This window comes from Amblyomma mixtum, chromosome 6 (genome assembly GCF_055824585.1).
Source record: "Amblyomma mixtum isolate Tamu chromosome 6, ASM5582458v1, whole genome shotgun sequence".
In the NCBI taxonomy this organism is placed as follows: Eukaryota; Metazoa; Arthropoda; class Arachnida; order Ixodida; family Ixodidae; genus Amblyomma; species Amblyomma mixtum.
Window position 1 is genome coordinate 92,473,855 of NC_143017.1, and position 27,538 is coordinate 92,501,392.

The 27,538-nt window shown below is 46.0% G+C and overlaps 1 protein-coding gene across 3 annotated transcripts; it reads right to left on the minus strand.

Moving 5' to 3' along the window:
- Window positions 1-1,447: 1,447 nt before the first annotated feature.
- On the minus strand, window positions 1,448-27,414 carry LOC149339682 (uncharacterized). Of its 3 annotated transcripts, none has more exons than XM_089550543.1 (13): window positions 27,310-27,414; window positions 25,273-25,394; window positions 24,870-24,929; window positions 24,437-24,508; window positions 23,549-23,696; window positions 22,662-22,735; window positions 16,055-16,085; window positions 15,137-15,204; window positions 10,932-11,022; window positions 9,542-9,639; window positions 7,838-7,907; window positions 7,190-7,254; window positions 1,448-2,912 (listed from the first exon to the last, which is right to left on the minus strand). In XM_089550543.1, exons 2-13 carry the CDS (start codon window positions 25,315-25,317, stop codon window positions 2,820-2,822), a joined length of 915 nt encoding a protein of 304 aa, XP_089406669.1. In that variant the 5' UTR covers window positions 25,318-25,394; window positions 27,310-27,414; the 3' UTR covers window positions 1,448-2,819. The 3 variants fall into 3 exon arrangements, with proteins under 3 accessions (XP_089406669.1, XP_089406668.1, XP_089406671.1); XM_089550542.1 differs by having other exon boundaries at window positions 27,314-27,411; XM_089550545.1 differs by lacking the exons at window positions 15,137-15,204; window positions 16,055-16,085 and having other exon boundaries at window positions 27,314-27,411.
- Window positions 27,415-27,538: the final 124 nt, after the last annotated feature.

Below are 27,538 nucleotides of genomic sequence, written 5' to 3' on the forward strand. Positions count from 1 at the left end.
ATGACAATTTATTGGTGTAATAATATTTCCCCTGAAAGGTAATTCTACTCGGAGTTCAACTATCCGAACTGCTTATTTGTATGAATTAATAGAAGAACCTGAAGCAAGAGTGTCCACAGCTATGCTGTCAAAAATGAAAAATTAGAACGATCCGTAATTGCTTTGAATGGGTGATGCTGTTGAAATGGCGCATGAAACTGATCGAAGTGCACATGTCCCTGCTTACGCTCAACACGCTGATCTATCTGCCTTGAAGCTAGAAAACTACAGTTTAATTCTCTCTTTAGGTCGTGTTTTCTTTTTTTACCGTAGCGGTAATTTTGAAATCGCTCATGAAAACAGAGGAGCGTAGAAGCTGAAAGTGGCCCAATCCGCCAGCGTGGCACACGTCCTGAAACGCGGCAGATGGCGTTATTCGACCAGTTGCGTCCACGGTTGATTTCATCGATGACACAGATAGCAGTGACTCTCAGGATGCTGCCTCATCCCCTGACTTTAGTTGAGAAGGCGAAGACCAGAGGAACCAGCCTGAACCATCGGTGGCAACGCCTCGGTTAATTTCTTATTTGGGCCCGTTTTGCTAGATAGAATCAGCGGCTGTTTTTAAAAGTGTATAGTCGCGACCGATGCTGTTTGTCTAGTCTGTAGAATTTCCCCATGGTTTGGACAGGATTTGATACCACCTGCGCTGCGTAGGGCTCGCCAGGCTGTTCTGCTCAATGGCGTGACTTGCTATTGTTTTCCAAAAAGAAAACCGCACAAAAACTGATTTTTTTAATTATTTGCCATTAGTAATAGAGGAGTAATTACTCATTGGCACCTACCCAAGCGCAGCCTTGCGGCTAGAAGGAAAGCTATACTGCTTTCTCAGAAACTTCGTAGTTAAAGAAAAATTCGTCCTGGTTCGGAGTTCGAACCCTAAGCTCTACCAACTAAGCCAACCGGGACGGCAAGCTTATGGTAGGGCGAGAGCGAATTGATCAATAACTCGAAGTGGGAACAGGGTTGATCGAATATCTGTCTGGTGACAGTCTGGTGACAGTCTGTGAGAGTCTGTGTGGTTTTTTTCACCCCTTGTTTCGTACCCACTCTGTAGTGCACTAAGCAAGTCAAACAAGTGATACTATCGATAAAAAGTTAGAGAAACCTTCCAAGAATTTTTATGCAATAAGTTATCGGTACGACAAGAATCAAGAATATTTTCAATAATTTCTATTTAATTCCAACAGGGGAGAAGAACGTGAGCAAAAACGAAGGGGAGAGAACACGGGCTACCTGTTCTGAAACAGAATGAACTGCATCCAAGGTTGAAAAAAAAAGTTTCTTTTCAGAAATTTTGTTTGCTCTGCTTGCACGGTTTTTTACTTTTTTATGTTTAAACGCGCACCATCTCCCCACCCTATTTCGTTTAAGCAGTAGCATCTAGCCGACTCAGCCCACCACGATGTATTTTTTCATCCTTTATTTACGACAAGGCTTCATGTACAGGCATAGAAAACATCGATGTAGTTTCCAAGGCAACTAGATGCCGATGCAAACATTGACCTGCTGAATGTCAGAAGCATATGCGGCTTGAGGCTCTTTGCGAAGCTTTGGTGGTGTATTGACTCGGAAGAACACTGCCTTTCTTGGCGCTGTTGGTGCGAGTACAAGGATAAATAGGCGTGAGACGAAGGCGGAGAGCGAACGAAGAGCTTAGTGCATGTGATGTGTACAGCTCAGTTTGTTTCGAATATCCTCTCTTATACCCTGTCCAAAGTCCGCACTCGTGAGAGCCTAACGCCTTTGCGTAGTGCTCGCAGAAGCGCGCATTGCATCTTTTATTTCCGCTTTCAACATTCCGCTGATGTAAGGCGTCTTGAGTATGGCTCCTAATCATAGTTATTTATTCCTCGTGCTTTTGGCGGCGCATTCTTACGGCGTGCATAAATTAAGAGCTTTTCTCAGCACATTTGATGAGTACTGTGCAAGGGAATCACGACTGTTTTGCCTCAGTGAATGCGTTCTGACAAAGGGTTGCGGATCGTTCAGAAAGTATGAATTCAGGGCACTGAGCTATAAGTCATCTAGGAAGGATACTGAACAGTGCGCGTACCATCAGCACCGAATGAAACGCGAACAAGAAAACTGAAATGCCAACACAGAAACAGAAACGTGGAGAAGAGATACAAGCTACGTTGATTAACATTTCTAGAGGGGAGGCTCCATGCCTTCCAAGTGAAATTAGCCTGCACTTTTATTGAGCTTTCCGCTGCTCAGATTTCTTCATTTAGCTGTTCTTGTTTCAAACGCCTTGGTCGCGTTTCGTTAGTTGCTGATAGTTGCTTAACGCAACAAGCAGATTCAAGACCTTTTTAGCGCTTCCAAATCAAAAACCAATTCGCGAGGTTTTCAAATATTAGTCAGTCTGGTATATTTCGCGCTAACAAAATTTGGCTAAGGCTCTTTTTCTTTCTTGCTATTCTCTTTTCCGTGCGTTATGCAACTACAGCCAGTGCCCTTGTTCCGTCCTCCCCTTCCTTAGTCATCCTAGAAAGAACTTACCTGCCTTGTGAAACAATTAATGAATTTGTGCAGGTGCTAATAAACTTTATCGGCTTCCATAGCTCAACAGTTTGAATAGATTCGTTCATTCAACTATAGACGTGTTAAGCAACAGGATATATTGGTGCGGAGCCTCATCTGAGTGCATGAGAAGACCGGCACCTATGACGTCACAAGTTACGAACAAGGCAGCGCAGCTACACTGTTCCACATTTGAAAGAATCGTGGCAAGATCAAAACAACGAAGAAAACGAGTCTCTGCAGCAATGACAAAGTCAGAGTAGGTGTCGTGTCCGCCGGCGCAGCGCTGTGGATATCGGAGGCTTCCCGACCAGTGACTGATCCATGACAGTCGCCAGGTCACCCGTCTGGAAATAACATAGACACACAAAATAAGAAAATCGAACGGCTCCTTTGTTATTTACGCTATATTATGACAACATGCAGTCTAAAAAAAAAAAAAAAGCCAGAATGCTGTCAAAAATACGGCAAAATATTTTGTAGTTTTGTCGTAACGATAGAATTTTCTGTTGTTTTGTAGTATTTTTCTGTATTTAAAAAAAAAAACCAGAATGCTGTCAAAAATACGGCAAAATGTTTTGTAGTTTTGTCGTAACGACAAAATTTTCTGTTGTTTTGTATATATTTTTCTGTATTACTGTATTTTTATCTATATTTTTTTCTATAGTTTCTATAGTCTGTGGGTTCTGTAGTACTTATCTGTAGTAACTACACAAAATTCTGTTGCGACGACAGAAATCGACAGAATAAATGGGTGTACTGTGAACGCGGCTGCCAAAAAACGTCCAGAACAACCACCGCTCCCACACGTGGTTTCGTGAATGGGTCTTTTTTTTTTATATATGCACAGCCTTGGTCGAAAATCTTCAGGACGCATGGTCGGTCCTCAGGGGTACCGGAGTGCCTCCGCTATATGCGACTCAAGAGAAAACGATGTGGCCTGAGGACTTTTGGCTGAGGCTGTATGTTCCCTTTGCGCCTTTCCGAGACACCTAACATATACCGGCGCTTTTATCAGTGCCGACCTGAAGCTTGCCATTATTAGAGAAGCCAATAGGCTGAAAAGAAGACAACAATTGGAACGTGCAACTGCAATTCAGCGATTGAGTTGGATAATCTCAAGAAGCGAGTTATTGGACCACAAAGCCAGGTTGCGCAATGGTCAACCAGTATGTCCCGCTTAGGGTAATCAAGGTACCACATCTTTAAAGAAAAATGCACCGTCATACTTCAGAACCTGCAATTTCGGCATATTTTCATTTTTTTTTGTCGTGCTGGAGCTCAGCAGTCGTATCAATCGAAAGCCAAGCATCTGCACCAGTTAACTGGGTGTGTGATACATAAAGATTTCTCGGGTAGTTTTCACACACGACCATATCCGTACTCGGACCATCAGCATAATTTTCATCGCTTCCGCACGGCCGCAATATTTTTCAGGGGAACAATTGTTATCTGCACGCACAAAATATACCTGCATGGCTAGTTGGCGGCATGGTTTCTAGGAACTGCTTGTTATAGCACAGTTCCAGCATTCTGTCCTGACGATTACGACGATTCACAAACAAGGTCTCCCAATCCACCACGCCGAATCTTACTGGCCGCTAACAGCGCACGTGAGATGGCTCCGAAGGGTAGGTGCGTCCGCATCTGTCTGTTCTCATGCCCTGACCTCCGTCGGGGTCATCTGCACATGCGCTATTGGTGGTTAGATGCATTTGGCGCACATCACGTAATGTCGGCATAGCGAACCCCCCCCCCCCCCCCCCCCTTGCCTTAGGGTACAAATAAAAAGTGAAGGTAGAGGCGGCTTACAGGCGGATTAGAAGCTGTTTGGACACAGCAGTGCTCATTCCCCGTGCCTCTTTATTAAAAGCGTCTGATTGCCGCCTCCCCTCTACCTCTATGAGCTAGCGAATTGAATGAATGCAGCAGTGAATGAGTTGAATACTGCAGCTGGTTCGCGGGCGCTGAAGGAACCGTCCTAAAACCTCAACTGCGACAAGGTAGAGCCGCAGATAAGCCGCGGCTCCTGTGTAATAATCTCGAAGAGTGCCGCTCGCAAGCCGGCTTGACGAGAATGAACGAGTTCCGGCACAATGCTTTTCACGAAAGCTAAAAGCAAACAACGCCCTAACTAATATCTACGTCCCATGTAAACAATATTGGCCAAGAGACACGCCGTAGATGGGGAGCTCTATATTAATCTCGACCATTTGGGAACTTTTTAAAGGGACATTGAGGACAACACCATCCAAATATTGCTCTTGGTACAAATCGTTTCTTTCGCTGTTTCTAGATACGCTGCTGACGTTTGTCCGACTCCAAAAGACGCAATTATTGCCGAGAAAACTGGATTTAAAAATGAAACATTTTACCCTCCCCCACTCGATTCAAAGTCGTGCCGTCAATAGGAAAAAATATTCGGCGATCACCGTTTGCAAGTGAATGGCGGTATAGGCTGTCCTCAGGGATCGGCGCGCAAGAATACCGTCTCGACGCACCGCATTTTTCTTCCGAAAACTCCCTGTGCTGGTGGCACCAATATTTCATTTTATAACCTTTTCTACCCTGTAAGAGCTTCGTTTATGATGAGAGTAGCGTGTTTGTCATTACGCTCTCAGCAGACAGGAGTGATAAGGAAGTAAGCGTACTCTCTTTTATAAAAGGGAGTCTGCGCTAGAGGACACTTTACTCCCTTTCTGCTCCCATACAGGCGTATTCCCGTTTAGAGTGTAGAACGCTGTAGTCTATCGATACAGGCCTACTTCATTTTATCCTCCGAGTCCCTTTAACATGCACCTCACTGTACACGGGAGTTTTCGTACTTCGCCTCCATCGAAATACAGCAATCGAGATGGCTCGTGACCTTGGGCTTGACCTTGTGTCACAAAATTCGGCGCATTTTAGAAACAAACAAAGAAAAACCGCCGCGCGCACGACGTCTCGCCGGTGCGAGCCCAACGGGAGAGAGGGAAAGCCCCCGCCGAGCGCGTGCCTCTCTCTCCACCGCCATGGCGTGCGCCGAAGGAATGAGTCATCCACGCCGAATTCTCTGGGACAGACGAGTTGCTTCTGCAGCTGACGGGGGGAAAGGGTGCAGCCTTGCGTGCACTAAGACACGTCCCCCTCGCCCGTCGGCGACGGCGCCACTCAAGAACACGCTCGAAACTTCGAGATGCGACCCCCGACCTCTGACCAATGGGGACGCGCGGCCAGGGAGAAGAGGGAAGGGAGACAGCACTGCAAATGCTGCGTGTATGTGCGCGCCTACTCTGGCGCGTTGAACAAACAAACGTGGAAGCGAGCCTATAAAAGAAGGCGTCGACCGCTATCAGTCAGTCCGGACCGCCGTTTAAGCTTCATCGAAGCGCGCCCGTTCGACTCCCGGGAAAACACCACTCGGCCAGCATCGGACCAACGAGGCAACGTTCGTCAGTCTGCGGGACGGCATCGTCGTGGAACTCTGGTCGTCGGACTGCCGCAGTGCCCGGTGAACAAATTGTGTTTTGTTTGTTTACCTCTCTTGTGTTAGTGCACTTTAGGTGCTATATTTCCTGTGTATTGTATTCTCTCTCGAGTTTAACTTTGCACGAAGTGCATTTTTTGGATAATCACTCTGTATGTGCATGTACTAGTGATTGTGAAATCCTCTGTATCTTCTCATCGCTGTATAAACCTTGTTTTGTTTTGTAAACCTCTGGCTCCGACCCATTCACTGGCTTGCGACCGGCGAAAGCTGGGCACCAAACGACCAAAAACCTCTTGTCACTTGGTAGCTGGTCTCCGCTGAGTTTGCCACGCTGAGTCGAGGGCATCTCCTTCGAGTCCGAGACCGCTACCCCCACACGCTCTAAGGGTGTCTGGGAGCTTCCCACGTAAAAGTGCGCGAAGTCTGGGTGACACCTTGACGCCATAGCTCCTGAGCCATATCAAAGGCAACACTTTAGAATGGAAATTTCTATTACACAAGGCTCCCTTTCCATAAAAAAAAATCATAAGGTCTTTGATCGACACTGATTGTTACGTCTAGCTCGAAAGGACTTTGATCGACACTGGCTGTTTATGTTCCGTCTAACTCGAACGAGTCTGTTAAAAGAATGCTTAAGGAACTTTCATGTTCACTTCACAGCGCGAAATAGGCAAGGACGAAAAACACGATACGACATGGATGGGTGCCTGTTTCGCGCCGTGAAGTCAACTTGAACGTTACCCTACTTGCTAAACGAGAATTGTTAAGGAACTTGTCTTGAGTGACGTTGTTTTCGATACACAGACCAGCGCGACTGAGCATGGCTGAAAGCAGAGTCACCGCCATGGATTGGCGAAATGGCTGCATTATTTGCTTACGTGTGCTCAGCAAGGGTACATTAATTCCTCATTGCCGTATTCAAAAGCTAAACGAGCAAATGACAGCGCTGACAGCGTCGCCGCACGGCTCCGCTATATGCTGCGCGCAAGATGGCATACGTAAACAGGACAAAATGGTGTACTATTTAAAACATTTTGTTACACGATCGAGACAAAAATGAAATATGAAAATCGTGAGCCTAAAACAGAAGACCTCAGGCTGTTAATAGAATTCGGCTTTGTGATTTTTTTTTTCTTAACACATGCGAGACCTCACGTTTGATTTCGCTTCATGGAGAAACTCGTCCCGCAGCCTGTTCCGTCGGCCGTCCATTTCGTCTTCTGAAAAAAGAACATTACGAGGCGCCGATAAGGTACAAACACAAGAAAGTATGCCCGCCCGCCCGCCTTTCACGCACGCACGCACGCACGCACGCACGCACGCACGCACGCACGCACGCACGCACGCACGCACGCACGCACGCACAAAGTGGTATTGTAACAAAAAAACTTGCAAGCGTGCAGTCAGAAAGTGCATAGTCTGAACCTTTCAATAGGTGCTGTAAGTATACACTGCGCACAACGCAGTGAGGAAGAAAACGGAAATTAAAAGCAGCTTGGTAGACACGGTGTCCAAAGTGTTTCGAAAAGCTTTGCTTCATCACGTCCGATTGAACGGCTGGAGCGACAAACACTGCAAGGGGCAAATTAACATTAAAGACGGGGTCTCTCCACCGCAGCTATTTTTTTTATTGCATGGAACGCTGTATAATGAAGATATACAAGCAAGGCAATGTCTTGAAAAGCCCGCAGTGCCACTAATAGTACCACTAACACAGCAGTACCATTTAACAGTGTCACTGAGCCCACCACTTACTATGGTGTCAGCGCACATGAGGAAAACCGTGTTCAAAGGCGAACTCACTCAGGGACTCCAAGTACTCCCGCAGCTCTTCTTTGCTCTTCTTTGGCTTGGCGTCAGAAGTGGACCAGCCCTTTAAGAAATGCGGCTATGTGAGTAGACGCCATTGGTTGTCATTCCACCGAACACTGACGAGGAGATCAGTGAAGAAAAAGAGGGAACACTCTATCGCACCAGCCACAGAAAAGCAACAGACGAGAATTCTTGGCACAGCACCTTGACAGTGTTAACAGCACTCCAAAACTACGAAACTTTACGCTAGCATCGTTACATATTTATGTACAGTTCATAGAAGAATACGGCATGTTAAAAGGAGAACGACGCTCGATAAAAAAAAAAGGACATAATGGAACTTTTTATGCTGTAGCTCGTCACTTAGTTGCCCTGTGCCTCTTTTCATCTCCTTCATTACTTCACTGCAGACGCCCATCTCCACCTCTGTGAAAACGTTAAATCTCGAGCTGGGAGCCATTTTTTTTTGCGCGGATTTCCACCATGCGCCCTTGGAACGTTCACGCATAACGCTCTTGTGGTGCCGGATTCTGCGCGCACTTCTTTGTGCAGATGTACTTGCTTTCCCTTTACTCAAGGAAAAAGGAAGTACTCTTTTCTTCAAATATGCCAGAACAAAGTCTGCTCAAACTGTGCTTCCTTCTGTCGGAAGAAAGGAGAGTATTAACAGCCAATTGAACTGCACTTCCTTTTGTCAGAAGAAAAGTCTAAACAAAATCAATTCAAAGTGAAGTTCATTTTGTCAAAGGAGAGGAAGTCTAAGCAAAGTTAGTTCAAAGTGAACTTCCTTTGGTCAGAAGAAAGGAGAAGTCTATAGGAAGTCTGCTCAGTAAACAGAAAGGAAAAATAAAGGAAGTCGAAAGGCAAATTGCATGTTCATAAGGGATCCGGCTTCTCATCGTCAAACCTCTCAGATTTATCTATGGATGTCGAACCTCTGGAACACCATTGTTTCCTACAAGTGGCTTGCTCCTCACAGAATGTCTGATAATTGAAAAACAAATAACTTTCACAGGATTGTGTCTCCTTCACCTATTCCGGTTATTTCTTCACTCAGCGCTAACATCCGGGGCTACGCCCGGAAGCAGTACGAGAAAGCCTGTACAAATCTGCTGTTGACACCGGGTATTTTGTTTATTTGGCAAGTTCAGCTTTTCTGTCAACCACATAACTGCATAAAAACAAAAAAAAAACTAATTTAACCGAATTTTATCGTGACTTTGGTGCAGAATGTGAATGTGAAAATTTCACTTCGCCGCTCCCACTGCTTCAAAGCGCCAGATTTGAAGCTGCGTGCATGCACTAGTAATTTCAAAGGGCTTGCCGTGGAACCTAAGAAAGCTAGCTACATCATGAGAGATGTGGCCAGCGAACTTTTGATGCCGGATGTACCTCTCGCGTAGTGGCCATAAACTGATTGGAGTCATTCGACGCTAAGCCGCCGTATCGCCTTATGGTACTAGACACATTCTGCATACCGCGTACCGGGAGCCCGTGCGCCATCAGTGCGCATGCACAGGTCGCCTTGAGGGCGCCAGATGGCGCCAGGTGCCTGGCAGCTGCGCGGACGCCTGACGCATCGGGACCAATCAGCGCGTGCACACTGCTGGTGGGCAGGATCCCGCTACTCCGGTAACACGGTACACGGTATGCTAAAGGCGTCTACTGAACTGGGCCACGCGCAAAGAGGCCCACCATCTTCTCGTGGAAGGACAGGCCAGCCAGTGCTTTGCTCCTTTCCCCTGGCGCTCCCCTGTGCCTCTCCCAAGGAAAAGTGTCCTCGGGATCTCCGTCTGCCGAAGGAGGAAGCCAGGGACGCAGGAACATGCGGGAAAAAGAGCGGGCGAAAGTGAGAAATATTTAAAGAAAATTTAGGGGCCATCAATTGAATTGATGCGGAGAAAATGTGATAGCATTCTTCTTTCATTCTAGTTCTGATCCTTTTCCAATTATGTTCCTATTCCAATTCTGAGCCCATCGTCTTTCACTCGCCAATCTATTCCATTTCTGATTCTGTTCCAGTTATGAGTCTAGTACAGTGCTGAGCCCATTGCATTTCACTCTCCAAACTGCTGCAATTCTGATTCCATTCGAATTCCGACTACGTACCTGCGCAAATGTGTCACAATGTCAGATTGCGGCGAATCCTGATACAACTACAGGCGCAGTGGCTATGCGATGCGCCACTGCGCTGGCACCTGCCAGTGCGGTAGCTATATTGTATACACCCATATACACCTGGCCTCCGGATTGTGAGAAAACTGTCTACCGCGGCAGGTGGCAGTTCAATTAATGATTGGTAGCGAGAGGTTGCTCGGGAAGAGCAACCTGGCTCTCCCAAGTCCGATGGCAGCAACTGCCGACGCAGGACAGTGATATATATATATATATATATATATATATATATATATATATATATATATATATATATATATATATATATATATATATATATACACACACACACACACACACGCTTGGCGCATATCATCCCAAAGCTCATTCTCAACATCAGTGGAGAAATAAACGTAAAATTCGGACTGTTGTCCAACATAGTAGTTCACTTTCGTACTGCACACTACAGTACAGTTACAGGGCAGTGCAGAATTTGTTTTACGTTAAGCTAGGTCGAAACTCCAGTTTTGAGAATGACGCAAAGAAGCTCCGCAAAAAATATACTCGCTGCTCCCTTCACCGCCAACGAATTACAAAATGAACGCAAGCTTATTCTAAACTGTGCGACAAGGTGATTAACACCAGCCGTGACACGCTGTATGATGGCCGACCTTGTGAAACTTCAGTACGATCTCGATTTTTCAAACTGTATTCTAAAAGAGAACGTTTAAAACATTCGCTTTGTTCGGGTGGCTCTGTCCTGACGAGTGAAATTCTTACTTAACTGCTGTACTAACGTGTCCTAGTTGTGTCAACATATGCGCACATGAAATACCTGTCGTACATGGACATTCTCTGCCTGCGCTTTCTCAGCGTGCGTGTGCGCACAAATGAAAAAAAAAAATGAACGAAGGAGGCTAGCACAGAATTAAGAATTTTCGTGGGTGATGTAAAAAATTTCCTCACTTACCCGAATGTGGAGTTACTTCACCTCTGCCTCTGCCCTTCGTCCTCCTAGGATTTGGCGCTGGTGAACGGTCACCAAAGAAGAATGTTCCGTCCTGCCAGGAAAACAAGATGAATAGATGGTGGGGGGGGGGGGGGGGGGTGCTTTTTGAATTTTAATCTGGAAAGAACTAAACTAAAATGTAACACGTGCTTTGTCTCTAACACTATGAACATTTAGAAACTAAGACATCTTTTATTAAAGTGCTGCTCACCTCGAGTAAACCTGCTAACGAGTCGGCATAAGTGTTGCAAAGCTGTGAAGTTTATTTGGGGCTGCAGTGACTCCTCTGTATAAGCTGCGGCAAAACATTCTTGGAACTTTTTTTATAAATAGATATTGGGTGAACAAAAGCTCAGATCTAAATTCGAACGCGGGTACGTTTAGTTACTTTTTAAGCCAGACATTCTAGTGTACGGAGTGTGACAGGAATTGGCAGTTCATCTTCGCACAGACACATGTTGCTCCAAGTCAAAATAATACAAAAAATCTACAAAATTAACATAGCCAAGATGATATTTGTTCAGGCAACACCCTGTATAGCTGATCAGCCGACGCAAAAAGGCGCCAGCGTTTGCACCCTGTTAACTACGGTCCAGGAATAAATACGAGCATATAAGCGAAATGAATTTGTTTGTCCTCATGCAAAGGTTTTATCGCAAAGCACCCAGTGAGTCTTCATAAAAGAGTTACAGGCGCACGTCGTACGGATAATGAAAGAAATGGGAACAGGCTAAGGAAACAATCTTCAAGAGGTCGTCACTAACGGCGAGTAAAGATTCACTGCGCGTTATGATTAACCATAGCCGTGTCAGTACTACTTGACCGCTGCCGCGCAAGTCCTAAGGCAGAGATTAGGAGCCCCACGGCTCAGAATTAAAGGAGAGAGGACATTTTGTTTGGAGATAATAAATACGCATGGAGGCCGGTAATACCAAAGTGAGGTAGAAACGTTGCACAAGGAGAAAAAAAAAAGAAAAGCTTAACATATGCATGGAGGCCTTTTTTTTTTCTTTTTTTTTTGGTAACTGAACAGGAGCCCATACCAAGCGCAGGATATCTCCTTACTGTGTCAATGTGACGACTGCGACATTTAGTTCAATGAGAATATTCAACTTCGCTTCCTGAACTTACAAGTGTTCCAGAGTGAGCGCAAGGTTTTCTTGGTTCCTGTGTGAGTCATGCAACATTTTTAGCGGTTTCCTCGATGGAGTCTGATCACTCAGATGGTTGCGCACACACGCAGGCATCAAGCGCGGCCCTGCAGAAAAGCTCACGGCGTGTAGTCAGAGAGAAAGAAAAGGAAATGAACAAAAAAAGAAGCCGCATAGTCTTTGTGCCATCTTTTCAAAGGCTATCATCATCATCATCTTGCTTTTTTACCAACGTACCAACACAACGACCAACAGAGAAGACCAACGCGCTATGAGCAGCTTTTGCTTTAGGCACATAAGTATCTATCGATAGCTCGCTTGATAAGAAAAACGTTTCGATCTTGCTGAGTCCATTCTCAAAAAGCACGCCAGCCAGAAATATCCCGTTTTGCTGCGTTTCGTTGGTAAACAAAATTTCAGGAAATAGTTATATATATATTTTTACGGTGCTGCAGTCGAATCTCCGCAAAGCTTCAAGAGAAGAGAGTGTCTCGTTATCGGCACAGCAGGAGCGAAGGTGGGGAGTGCGGTGTATACCGTTGACTCGGGGTCCTCCACTATGGCTCGCTCGTGCGAGCGCCGCCTGAAGTTCTGGTTGGGCGAAGGATTTCCTGTTCCCTTTCCCCAGGGGCTGTAGGGCTGCAAGTGCAGAAACTGGCGTCAGTCTTTCGAGGGGGAACAGCAGCCGACAGGCCACCAGAACTGTTTGTGCAAGAATCAGCGTGTATGCTGTGAACGCGCGAAAGCGACCACTCGCGAAGTGTCCTGCGAGAATAGAGTAAAGATATCAGGAGTAGAATTGCTCCTGTTACGCGGTCAAGTCAAGATTAATGTTCGTTACGTACAGCCAACAGCGATTATATTACTACATCCTGAAGTAAGTGAGAAAGAGAGAGAGAAAGGGAGGGAGGGAGGGAGGGAGTTTTACTTTCAGAGAAAGGCAGAGAGGATGAAGTGAATGAAAAGGGAATTAAGATCCCTTCTCAAAATTCTTAACAGCTAATGATACGTGAAAGCCCTGACCTAAAATGTTGCCAACATGGCGCATATAAAGAATCAGAATTTTCCTAGCGAAAGTGCAATTTTTTTAACCAAACAGCTAAGAAATCCCGATCACGTACGACATTTTGTCGTACAAATGCTACCTATCACGAGTTCTCACATTCTCTCGATCGAGTGCCATCAGGTATCTCTACTAAGATATCCTACTGACAGGCTGAAGCACTGTCATTAAGTGCTGGCTGCTGTGTAGTTCTCGTATGCGCTCTTGTGCTTCTCAGGAAATTTCAAGGTTCGTTAATCAGTCATTAAAAATTACGAGGACAGCGAAATGTTCCTCTGGGCGCTTAAGAACTACCTCACTAACAATGGAAGTAAAAATATCTTTAAGTCTCTATATATTCTTTCTATACTAAAATATTTGCATCTGCACAAAAACAACATGAACGGGACGCGTAGGCTTGAGTTTCGATGCAGCGCAAGCTACTGCATCACAGCATAACCATCAAATCTGCATGAAAGCGCGAGTTTCGAAAAAAGAACATTTGAAGCCCCATTTTTTAATGCAATGGCATTCCGGTCGCCGTCTTGCAAAAACTATTCGGTTTCTCCGTAACAAAATTCCCTGATTGGTTGAGAGAGTCGTGAAGTCGTAAGCACAGCCAAAATTGTAAATCTGAAGACATATGTTCGAGTACCTTCCATTGGATTATCATATAGGGTTTACTAATCCGACTAACTCTTACACCTTAATAAATCATTAATCCCCACTAATTCATCTTATTTCACCCACAAATTTCCACCAATCCACATTAATCCACCCACAAATCCGCATGAATTCATTCTCTGGGGTGGGCCTAGCTACTTCCAAAGTTTGGGGGGCTCTTTAGAATTTAAGTTCATAATTTTTAGCGCGACGGCACAAGGCCAAAGAAGGTACAATACCACAATACCAACTAGTCATACCATCTAGCCCAAACGCTAACTCTACTGAAGTACATTTCTTTTACATCGGACTCGCCTTCCTTCAGTGTTACCGTTCTGAAACTATGAACTTAAATCTACAATACCACGTAGCCCCACAGCTAACCCTTTGAAATATTTGGGGGCGGGGCCAATTTCCAAATTATATCGCATTTTCTTCTGTAAAAATGTGATTAAAAGGCCACTGTAGTTTTTTAAGGCTAGGTACCCGTAAGTGTGCCCCACACGAAACTTGACTGCAGTATGCCGTACTGCGTGAATCTATTACAGGTAGATATTAATAATCGACGCTAAAAAAAAAAAAAAAGAAACGCTCTCCAAACTGCACACGCCTCTGTTCGAGTACAATACCTTATTTCTAGCACTTCTGAGAAGCATAACATGTCACAGGATTAGCGAAGACGCACAAACACAAAGAGTGAACAGGCTGAGAAAAGTTCGCGAATCGAAGGCGAACATGCGAACTCTGGCCCGGGTAAACTGGTAACGTTTATGCGATTGCGCTGTCCAGCTACTTGCGAAAAATGCCCAAACTGCTCCAGATATTGCCCAACAATGTCTTCGTGTTTCTGCTTATTTGTGAGGAGTGTTTTGAGAAGCGGTTGGTCTTATAAGGAAAGCACTGTCGTCGTAGAACGTACAAAGAGCTTGGGAAGAGGGCTTTGAGAGATGGTAATGCTGACAGTTTCTGATGGCCTGAGATTACAGATCGGTATAAATCCCACAGAGTTTTATCGACTAAACTGGCCTGTGCGATTCAAAAAGAAACGCATACGTTGTCGCATTTACAATGAATGCCACAGCGTGTGGAGTTATACTAGGAACAAGTTCCAGCATTGCAGACTTTTTCTTGAATAATTTTTGCTACTTTTACGTGCCTCTACACATAATAACTTATTTACCACCGAATTTCATTATACTCAACAAGGCGGATCTTTTTACCTTCGAGTTGCATTTAAATACACCATCGTCGCAAGTTCAGTTACGCTCGCAAAAGCACTCAACGAGTGTAAAAAAATGAATGCTTCAAACCTCGATCTCTTCTATGGACGATGATGGAGACGCCCGACGGCTGCCAACCGCCATAGCCATCCTTGACTCTGCGCAGAAATTGTTAATAGCTGAGCGCTAGCAGCGTGAATCGATTTTCCCCTACTGTGCCTCGATTAGAATTTTAGCTTTATACTAAGATTAAATACATTCTTGCATCGGATCGCACCCTTTGCTTTCATTCAACAAAAACACAAACCCGACGTTAGCTGCGTTCGTGCACAAATGGTAGCCGTAAACACGTTCTGCATCTTTATATTTTAGTTCGTCAAGCAATCAGGGCGGTGAAGGTGCCGTTTAACAGCAACAATACTGGGAAGAAAATAAATGCTTTGTGCGAAACGACAAATTTTAATAACAGGCTTCTCAGTGCAGGCCGGCGTACAAGAATGGTGTGCGGCTGAGTGATAAATGATTAGCCTGCAGCTCTCTCTTCAAAACTTTTCGTTATAGCGCTCGTTCAAGCACGCATACTTATAGCTATTAATCTCAGTTATGCCACTCGGCGGAGCACCGCGCCGTTAAGGGGCGCCACCATCGCCAGAAACCGCAAGTCAAAGCCGACGCACTCTGGCTGACTTTTGTTTTCTATAAATACCTTCTTAAATTGCTTTCTTTTGTAAATTATATTCTTCGCGTGCTGGCTACATATGTTTACCAGCCTTATGAAAGCCTGCGTAATTTTTATACAGCCATCCGCACAGCGAACAAATTGTGCGGTAAAAAAAATCTATCAGGAAAGCGCCAAACCCTTTGTGATGTCGTGGGCCGGTATATTATATCGGTTATTTTCCGTTATATTCCAAGCCTTGGTTAATATCTATTTTTAGGAGATTCGTTCCTTGCACCGTAATATGTGCCTATGTGCTATTCTGCTCGATTTTGATTGAGAAGACTCACCTGGTCTTCTGCCAAATGGATAAAGTGTGTCCTGCAAAAACAAAAAAACAAAAACCATCAATGCTTTGATTTGAACTAGTTGGTTGTAGCATGACATGTTTACGCAAAAAGCGCACTGGCGCTAAAAGACGGAGACAATACAGACAAGACTGTCTTGTGTGTGTTGTCTCCGTCTTTTAGCGCCAGTACGCTTTTTGCGTAAACATGTCAAAATAATCATCATTCAGACATGTTGACTCATGACACGCGAAGCGAATGGTCATTCTATGCCAGATGTTACTTGGTAAAGCGGATTAAATAGTTCACTGGCTACAGAATAACACTTCTTCAGAAGTTCAGATGCACTCATCCGGAGTTGAAAAGGCACAGCCCTGCATATTGAAATCTAGCTCAAGTGAAGCATCACTGAGCAGTACGGAGCTGCAAAGGAAGTCGAGTGTATTTTTAGGGAAGAAAAATATGAGGGACGTTCCGAAAGGAAGTTTCGGCATTTTATTTAAAGAGAAGATGGCCCACAAGGTGAAACAAACAATCGCCATAAGAATCCACACTCGTTTCTGGTTCAGCGACGGAAGCAGCGTCAGCGGAGGAGGAATGACGCATGCACAGAGCGCCGAAGAAGCAAGAGTAGCAGCAGACTGGCGGGCCCGAGGTTATTCGACTACAAATCACGATGGCATGCAGGAAGACGCGTGCTGACAATGTGGTCGCCAACAGAAGGGCGTGCTGTTATCTGGTACGAATGGGCACGTGGGGTTAGTGTGTCCGTCGTCCATGAACGCCTACAGATTGCGTACGGTGAAGAGGTTACGACTCGTCAAATTGTTGGTCGCTGGTTTGCATGTTCAGTGCAGGAATACAGAGTGTGGAGGATGAAGGTCAAAGTGGGCGTCCCTCCACATCGACGAATGAAAACAACATTGCTAGAGTGCGGGGCATGGTATTAGAGGCCAGGTGCATAACGGTGTCAGACATGGGGTCCACACTGCGTTTTGGTCGTTCTCGGGCTTATCACGTGATCCATGATATGTTGGGTTATCGAGAAGTGTTTGCAAGATGTGTGCAGAGAAATCTGACCCCGGATCACAGGAGTGCAAGAATGAGAATCAGCTTCATTCACTTGATGCGGTACACGCGAGAGGGAAACGAGTTCCTGTTCAGAATCATCGCAGGCGATGAGACATGGGTGCACCGCTTTACCCCGGAAACCAAGGCCACCTCATTGACGTGAAAGCATCCCAGTTCACCAGAGAGGAAAAAATTCACTGTCACCCTCCCCAGGAAAGGTTATGGAGACAGTGTTCAGGGACGCGAAATGTGTGATTCTCCATAATTTCCTCTATGAAGGGACCATCAGTGCGGAACGCTACTGCGACACCCTCACCAAAGTCAGGTCCACCATTCGACAAAAGAGACGGTGTTGTGCTTGAGTGAAGCTGTTGTGATCCTGGACGACAACGCGAAACCACACACAGCAAGGTTCACAGAGATCAGATTCGTCGCTTCGGATGGGAGAGATTGGTACACCCGGCCTACAGCCCCGATCATGCCCCATCTGACTTTCACCCTTTAGCTGCTTTGCAAGCCGTACTCTAGCGGCGTCACTTCCAAAACATTGCTGAAGTGAAGCAGACTGTGCCGCAATGCCTTGCGTTGTAGGGCAGCGAGTGTTACCACAGCAGTTTGTTCAAACTGATTACACGGACGACAAATGTCTGAACAAAGTTTTCGTGTAAAAATAAATGACGAAACTTACTTTCGGAACATCCCTCGTACATTCATATCTATAGAGTTACATTGACATTCAATTAAGAACGTAAAGCGCTAAATGAACGCGGTATTCAAAGTGTGTTGCTGCTCAACCAAAATATTTCCACAGCCCGTATTTACACGCATCATCTACTCAGGAGAGAGAAGGGGAAGCGTCGTGAAGAGCAGAACGTCAAACAATTTGTATTTGCAGTTTATGCGCATCAGAACTGGTAAATCCACTAATATTTGTTCAAATGTTTAGGGGAATCCCCCAAGGTGGAGTAGATTTGTAATAAGGGAGTAATTACTCATTGACATCCGCCCAAGCGCAGCCATACGGCTACAAAGGAAAGCCATACAGCTTTCTCAGAAACTTCGCAGTTAAAGAAAAATTCGTCCTGGTCTGGGGATCAAACCCGGGACCACCGCTTCACCGGAGCAGTCGCTCTGTTGCAGTCGAGTTATTGATCAATGCGCTCTCGCCGTATACCGTAAGCTTGCCGTCCCGGTTAGCTCAATTGGCAGAGCGACTGCTCCGGTGAATCGGTGGTCCCGGGTTCGAACCCCGAACCAGGACGAATTTTCCTTTAACTACTAAGTTTCTGAGAAAGCTGTATAGCTTTCCTTTGTAGCCGTATGGCTGCGCTTGGGTGGATGTCAATAAGTAATTACTCCCTTATTACAAATCGAGCCGCCGCGGTGGCTCAGTGGCTATGGTGCTCGGCTGCTGGCCCGAAAGACGCGGGTTCGATCCCGGCCGCGGCGGTTGAATTTCTTTGGAGGAGAAATTCGACGCCCGTGTACTGTGCGATGTCAGTGCACGTTAAAGAACCCCAGGTGGTCGAAATTTCCGGAGCCCTCCACTACGGCGTCTCTCATAGCCTCAGTCGCTTTGGGACGTTAAACCCCATAAACCAAACCTTATTACAAATCCACTGAGATTTTGCAGTCATATATCCGGCATTTTTTTTTTCTTCTTCAAGTCAAAGGCTCGAGAAAGAACGATATGGTTCCGTCCTCACACCAAAGCGCTTTTGCGAAGCGTCCGAGCAGAGCATTACAACAGCGCATAAAAGCTGTCATTCTGTCTCCGATTGCTTTGTTCTGTAGATTTAGACTGACGCGTTAAAACGCAGCACCGTACAGGAATATTCGAGTTAAAAGACTCCTGCTAAAAAAAGCAGTATCTTTTGCTAAAAGGCGGTGGGCCTTAAAGTAGTTAAACCGAACAGACATTCGAAAACATCTGTTCATTCTTCGCTGCTCCTTTCTGGTCTCTGCATGTGCACGCAACCTCGTTTCTCGCTTTTCATCTTCGCACCCTCTCTCCGCCCGGTGGCTGCTGGCGCGACGCCTTCCTCCCATTGGCTGCAGCAGGCGCGACGCTCCCCCGAACTAACCCGAGCTTCCTCCCATTGGCTGCAGCTTGCGCGACGCTCCTCCGAACTTACCCGAGCTTACCCGAGTTACTCCGAAGCTTCACACAAGATGCTCGGTTAGGTTTGACCCTGTTAGTTTGTGCTTTCGCGCTAAAATGAGATCTGGCAGCACGCCTTTTGAACTCGCGCGGAGCAGCAGCTATCAGTTACAGTCATTATTTCTACTTATTTTACAGGTGCCTGCATTCCGCGCACATCTACGTGCTTCATGAGCGGAGATATCGCGGCAAGGTCGCTCGATATTCGCTAGCTTTTCAAGCACCCTCACCTTGTACAAAATGGTTGAAACCTTTCAGTCAGAAAACGCATTTCATTATTATTTCTTACCTCGACGAATGGCACAGTCATTGTCAAAAGCGACCGTGGCCAGAACGTTGTGCATGTTGAAAGGCCCTTCGCTTCCTCCCAAAACAGTCGTTTTTAAAGGTTCATACCCTAACTGCTTTCTGTCCTTTTCTGACAAGAGATCTCCGATGACCGGAAATTCCCTTTAATCCCTATAGCTCTGTTTATGGGCACTCTAGAGCAACGCGCAAGAGAAAGGGTGTATCAATCTCTTCATACCTTCCTGCCAGCGGCTGCTAGCAAAGCAGGAAGTTGTCGTGACCCTGCTATTGATTTTTACAAGCAGAGGCCAGCTGTCCGTCAATACTTATTGATGAGCTGCGTCTGCTCCCTGTGCAGCATTAGGCAGCGGTGCCATGTCCAGCTTGTTTTCTAAAGCGTTGCCATGACTGCACACCGCGAAAACACAGTGTACACGAAGTTGTTGCAGTGTTGCTAGAACGCGACAAGGCTTGGACGCTTCCGTCTGTGGCTAAATTCAAAGGAAAGCTTCATCATGATAGCGGAATGAGGTGGGACTTGTATGGAGAATTCCATTCGAGTTGAGTGCGTTTACGTCAAATCAACGAGATATCCTTTTGGGAAACAAAGCAAAAACACCGCCCCGAGTTAACAGGCGATGTCCGATGAATAATGTGGATTACAACCAGGAATTATGCAAATCAGTCCGGGAGGAAGGAAGTGAATTTCATATTCTGCCTGATAACAAGTAAAATAAAAACTTAATCGCATGCACCTCACACCTGCTGTTGTCGCCTGAAGACATTGCGGTAGCTTCGTCTATGTTTCAGATAAAAAATTCTGATTTTCGCAAGGGACATTCTAATAGCGCACATACAAAAATTTTCACTCCCCCAGACGACTAATAATGCAATTTCTATCGCGTATTTGTATGTCCACATTGTGGCCCAACACTGCTTTCCGAGTCTTACTCACTCATTTATGGCACAAGAAGTTATTATTTAGTAACACAATTAATCCACTATAGGTGTTTTAAAGCATTCATTCTTAAAAAAAAAGAAAACAAAAACACACTCACCGGAGCTACCATATAGAAAGCAGAGGCATTCACTTTGAAAACTACTTTTTGCGTTCATTTCGAAAGCCTACTTTAAGATTTCGCCACGTATGTTGTCGCAAAGGGAGAGTGGTTCTGTGTCTCACTTATACTCACAAATAGCTGAACTATTTTTCTTTGCACGAAGGCTCGGCATTCACCAAACTTTCCACCGAGCTCTCGCTGCTATGACAGGGTCCCTCTTAAAGACGTTGGCCGCTGGTCGTCTAGTGCGAGGCAAATTAAATCAGGCGCAGCCTACTGAGTCTCGAATCAGAGAACACTAGACCTCATGATAGCAATAGCTGCGTTCTACCCATTGGGCCACGAGTATATGGGCCCCCTAAGCCATGAGCCCATGGACTCATACACGGACTACCAATGGACCGTAAGCTATGACCCCACGAAAGTGTGTATATGAGAACAGCTAGCGCAAGAAACGGGGCGAGAGAAGGCCTGGTGGTGTGACCTCCTCTCGTCCCGTTTGTTGCGCTAGCTGTTTTCATGTACAACCAACAGGCCCAAATCAGGGCCTTAAGAAAGTGCGTATATTCGTTTGAAGAGCTAATGTGTTGCTGGCCGGCCCGCGATGCACACCGATGGGCGCATGACGACAAAACGCACGCAGCGAAATGCGCTTAGCGCACAGCGATCCTTGTGTGGTGGAAAATAGACAGCGTTGATATGTCTTATGCGCTGACATGAATTTCTGGGCTTGCTCTCGCCAGAAATGGCGAGAGCACTTACTTACTAGAATGCGGCACTGCAGACAGGGAAATGTACTGTTGGTTTGTCGTGTTAACAGTTCCCGCTGCCTCACTCCGCTCTGTCTCACTAAGAAGCCCAAACCAAAATCCATACTCTTTACTTATACGGAGTATTCACTGACGCCATTTTGTTGTCTGTGGAACACTGCGAAAGGCTGCGGGCGTGTCTAATAGGATTATCTCTTCCTGCTCTGGCCTGCACTGCGGAGGTTATATGCTGGACAATAAAATGGCGCCCGTGACTCCACGTGAATGTGTGTGTTCGTGCGTGCGTGCCTGTAGGATTGAGGTCGGACACACGTGCGTTCAGAGGAAGCAGACAAGATCGGCAGCAGATTAATGAGCACAGGAGAGGAGATGGCGACGTTTAAAGAAAGTGATCTTCGCACTCGAAGCTGTGATAAGTCTCGTACTGTACAGGCGTAACGATCACCTTCGACAATCTCAACAACTGCTTCCGCTTACTAAATGAATGCGAAAAGGACGTCACTTTTGAAACCTTTACAAAAAAGGTGGTTTTGCAAGAGTATTTTGTAAGGCTTTGAAACTACCGACGTACAGCACCCGTGTTTTATACCGTGGTATTCGAAGAACTGATTTTTGATTATCGTTCAGTGGTGAGTCAGTCTTAGGTGTCGATGCTGATGTGTACATAAAACCACGTATTACGATTTTTTAAAGGCTTGCCAGCGTTAACTGTGAACTTAAGCACTTCCTTTTCGTATATATTTGAATTGTTTTTATTGATGTGCGTTGCTCTGGTAGTGAATGATTACAGTGCCTAATGTAGCAGAGATTTTGTTCGATAACTTCTTTTGAGACGAGAGAGCTTACGTCTCCCTGGTATATTGCAACCATTGTTGCCTTGTCTGAGTCGCCAGATAATTTTCAAGCTGCCATGAACAGCTTTTTCATCTGGAGACTCTCAACCTGACGTTGAAAATAAAACAACTAAAAAAAACTAAAATTGAACAGATCTGCAACAATGCATCTGGTACACAGTGGTGAGCGGTTTATTAGGCTCGAGTTAGTTTATCAACTAGAGCAGCGAAAGAAGAAAGATTTTAAGCTCAAATGTCTCTAAGTGGATTTCAACTCTTCTGAAGCGTTTCCCAAAGCATAATGCAGTCATTCAGTTCTAGCATTGCATTCGTAGCATTTAGGTTGCAGTTGAAGCCCATTCTGTGTACAGTATTCCTTGCTGCCTCAAGTCCCTGAAAATCTACCAAACATAGAGTAGTACTCACCGCCAGCTCCAGATGGCGCTTCTCAAAAAGGCGCTCTTCGCGGCGAGCCTCGGCCTTCTTCTGAAGCAGCTCCTCTGCGCATGCGTAGAGCATAGATGATGTAGATTATGTTTCAGCTCTCGCTATGAGTTCTTCAACGCTTTTTAAACACATTTTCAGTAACAATAGTCGGCCCAATTTTACACACACACACACACACACACACACACACACACACACACACACACACACACACACACACACACACACACACACACACACACACACACACACACACACACACACACACACACACGCACGCACGCACGCACGCACGCACACACACGCACACGCACGCACGCACACACACACACACGCACGCGCGCGCACACACTCACACACCCGCATGCACGCACACACGCACGCGCGCGCACACACACACACACAAACACACTATTTGCAACTCGCACTGCGTCAAAAGTGGAGTCGGGTAAAGTAGGACTTGCTCCTGCCTGAAGGCGGAGACTTGACTTGCGCAGTGCACCCAAAAAGGCAGTGGTGTGTATTTTTCTGACAAAATTATATTTACAAAGACCGGTCATCAAGAAACGTATGTGTAAGATTCTGTAGTCAGATAAGGAAAACTCATTCGCTCAATTACGGTGATATAAATCAGGAATCATATCCTGAGATGTTTTCCTAGTATCCTAGATGTTGCATTACAGGTTTCTAAGCAGTCTCATTCAGCCCCATACTGCGCAACAGGCAGGACATTCTAAAGGTTCTCCCGCATGTCATTTTCTGTTTCTTTTCCGGAACATCGCTCGTTACATCGCAGAGTACACGCATACAGTACTATTAGTTGTCGTTATCAAGTGATGCAATGTAAGCGTTTTATGAGAACGCACCCAGTGTTGGGCCCTGATCTTCGGAAGCAAGAGCCGCTCGAGAACGGGTCCTTGCGTTCCCGTCAGACGTGCCTGAACGCAGCCCAAGGGGATCGGTATCGGTACGCATTCTGGCAGCGAGACCACGCCTGCCCAGGCGCACTATTGGCTAGGGAAGAGACAACGAAAAAACTCGCGAATTAGTCAAAAACTCACTACGACGCACTAACTCTCTGGAACCGTGCGAAGTTGTGAACGGTGGAGCGAGAGCTGCAACTATCTACTCAAGATCCGAATTCAAAAAGCTGCTCTCCCACAAAAAAAAAAAAAAAACAATCCTGGTTGACTGCCGCATTGGCTACCGTATTATTGGTTTATTGGCCATCGCAAGGGCATAGGCCGACCAGTCACCGAATTTGGGAACTCCTCTGCATTAACAGCAGGCGCACGGTTTCAGTAACAGTAATAACTTGCATCTGCATAAAACAAATGCGACTCTGAGGTGACCACATATGCATGCAGACGGTTTCGACATTTTGGCTGACAGTTCTACCGCTCGGAGCGAATACTAGCTCATTCATTCCAACAATGCACAGCACTAGCCTTTATATCTGCCTGGCGGTGGTGCAAAGGACATACAGGACATCAATGAATGGATATGCCCTGTGTCTTGAATACGTGTAAACGCGTATATTCAATTATTTTTAATTGATATTTTTAACACACACCAAAGCAAGCATATGCATACGGCGTGTACAGGGAGCACGCTGATAGTTACATACCTACAATAGCGAATAGTCGGTCACAGATCCCGGTAAAAAAACGGAGCAAAGCGCCAAGTCATTAATTTCCTGGCTTTTCATGCATACCATGAATAAACACCATGCGCACAATAGGGCGCCGGCATACCTCGTCCGACAGGAGGTCGTCGGTGGGGCTCCGAATACTAAGACGGTTATGGCCCGGGATGACGCTGTCATCCTGCGCAAATGCCGGAACAAGGAATTTTAGATGGGAACCTAAAGGATACCCAGGATTACCAGCGCCTAACGGCCGTACCGTACTAGCTTCGTGATTGTCATCGAAATTATAATAGTTCAGTTAACAGCGGCTGTAAGAATTAAAAAATAAAGTGATCTGTGCTGCTTGTCAGACGTTGAAAATATGTAACGTTAAAAGTCAAAGCTTAGAAGTCAATAGCGTTTAAATTCAACGTCAAAGTTTGGTACAACGGGGATCCGTAATTGAGCAAACGACGTTGTTTTTTTACGAAGCAGCGACGCGACAAGTTGTGACGTCGAACCCGGGAGGGAGTTGTACGCATAAGAAAACGTCTGCTAACCTTGTATCCATTCTGCAGCTGGCTTCTCCACGAATCGGAGCTCTGCAACATTTCTTCGTCCTGCGAGAATGCGGAATGAATGACGTCATTTTACTAGTCCACGTCACCATGGTTTCTGTAAACGAATACTCGGTCTGTTCCGACGCTAACTGATCAAAAAATAAGATATTCTCTACGGCTGAACAAAAAGTAGTCACGCGAACTACCTCTGTGTCAGCCTAACCCTGGATTTAATTTCTTTAATATCTCATTTATCTCACTCCGCATATCCACGCATGCGATTCGAGCAATAGACTCCAGAAATACGAAGCTGGCTAACCTTCCAGTGAGCGCTCTGGACTTATTTGCAGCAATACGTGCATACCCTCAATGCACACGCAGCTGTAGGAGACAACTTTCGTACCCTGCGTCGTTCCTCTTCCTTAAGTCGTTCTCGGAAGTGATGCATCGCTCCTCTTGGATCACATGGCGAGAAATTGGCGTTTAGTCAGCGGTCTGCTGACTCAGTAAAGACTCTAAAGTGATCTAAGAATAAAAGCACAAAGCAGTAGATGTAGGAAAAAAAAAACGTTAGGTACGTGCAAGAAAAACTCTGCAAGTCGAGCAAACAACCGACCACGCAACTTAGTGCTCCCTCAAACGTTCACGACGACATTAAGCGATTAAAACCAAAGAAAACAAGGAATTTTATAACCAATGTGGCGATACACATTCGTAGAATAAATTTGGTGAGTTAGTAACAACGTTATGCATATCTAGTGCTTAAATGAAAGCGTGCTATGAAGAAAGTGGCGAACGTAGCCTTGAATCACATAACAGTACAATTAAGCAGACTTCACTGAAGCGATTCTTTCTTTTTTTTTTTTTGCACAAGGAAGTGTGAATAAGGAGTACTGAATCTCGAATTAACCCGGACAACAAAAGAGTCAGTAGTCAGCTGACACGTACAGTAGCATCAACCCCGAAAAGTTTACGAGCGAACACAGCTGCACCAGATATGCACCGTTGAGCACTGGTGGATGGAGATGGCAGCCAAGGATTAACGCTGCCTGCTTGGCTGAACTGAACGTTGTAGATGAAAAAAGAAGACAAAAAAAAGATGAGTGTAGTCACAGGTGCATCGGAAGCTTGGAAAGATAATGTTGAGGAGAGTGAAAGAAAGAAGGACCCTGGGAGCCGCTCGGTCCCAAGTCTGGAGAAGACAGAGCCAGACGACGGTTCCCTTCGGGCCGCAGGAAGGAATCCTTCGGTGGTTAAGAATGCGTTGCTGTACCCCGTCTGTATCGATCCAAGGAGCAGACTGTGCACACACGCAGAAGCACTGCGGACGAGAGGGGCTGTCTGGCACAGCTATGTACAGCCCAGATACCAGGACGAGTTTCCTCAGTGCTTGGCCGGAGGACAAGGTATGTGCGAGCGGAGTTGCGAAGAATGCGGATCGGGAACCGGCGGGCGGGAGAACATTTTCTCCCCACCTCCCGCGTTGCCTCCTCCCGCGAACCATCGATGCACGAAGAAGGAAGGCTGGAAGTGGAGAAGACGCCTCGGTGGGGTCGACTTCCCCGCACGACAGAGCTCCCTCCGGAGTCGGATCTCCTATACGATATGGTGGCAGGCGCAGCTGTTCGGCATAGCTGTTAATGGCGCGGGGGACGATCTGGAGGCGCTTTCCCTTTCCCGCAGGTCGAGTCGTTTGCCTCCCAGTCGCGAACACACGGGCGAGTTGATTGCCTCGCTGTCTGTGGCGCTGTATGTTGGACCGGAATGCCCGTGCTCGGCGTGAGAAAGCACTTCTCCAAACTCATCTCCAATCTTAATTATTCCTTCAAGTTGTCAAACTTCTTTTTCTATTGTCCTGATGATGGCGCTGCACTCGTCGTCGTTCAAATGAACACGAAATGTTGAACGTGCATGCTTCTGCTTGAAAACTTCTCGACATATCTTCACGGCGGTCACTCTATAAGAGATTCGAACTGTGCTTGCGTTACAATATGTCTTAAGGTTACAATATGCCGCCCATGTGCCGACATACGCATATGCGCAGTTGTGCAGAAAGAGCTAGCTTTACACTGGGGAAGATAGTCTATACAGTTACACTCTCAGTAGTCGTTAGCAGTGTTTGTGGTTTCCTAACGATATTCAGTAATTTTTGGCAGCTGCCAACTGTCAACACATTAGTTCAGGTAGGGTATAAGCAATGTACAGACAATAACACCGAGAGGTAACACCATCAACGGACGATGAGACACATCTTGGATCAAGTCTTGCGTGAATGTCACAACAAAACGCCAGTAGGTGACATTGCGAAATTAGAAAATAACGTCAACATTCTCATTTTCTCTTTTCGAAAACATTTGATATTTACCCTGTTGCATCCTAGTGAATTATCCGTGAGATTATAAGAAACATTTAGAATAGAAAACGGTGATTCGACACATACGAACCATGGTCTTGCTGCGGACTCGTGCAATCTGAGCCCCGCTGAGGACGTCCTCGAAAATCCCGCTGCCAATTCGAGTCTTCCTCTGCCACAATGCGCTCTAGCTGTCACCTGAGAGTCCATTGATCGCGAACGCGCCGGGAGTAGAAACAGGCGCGCTCGCTATCGACTCGCCGTCACTGATGACGTCACTCCGAGTCTCGTGGCTCATTGGTCACGTACCGGGCTG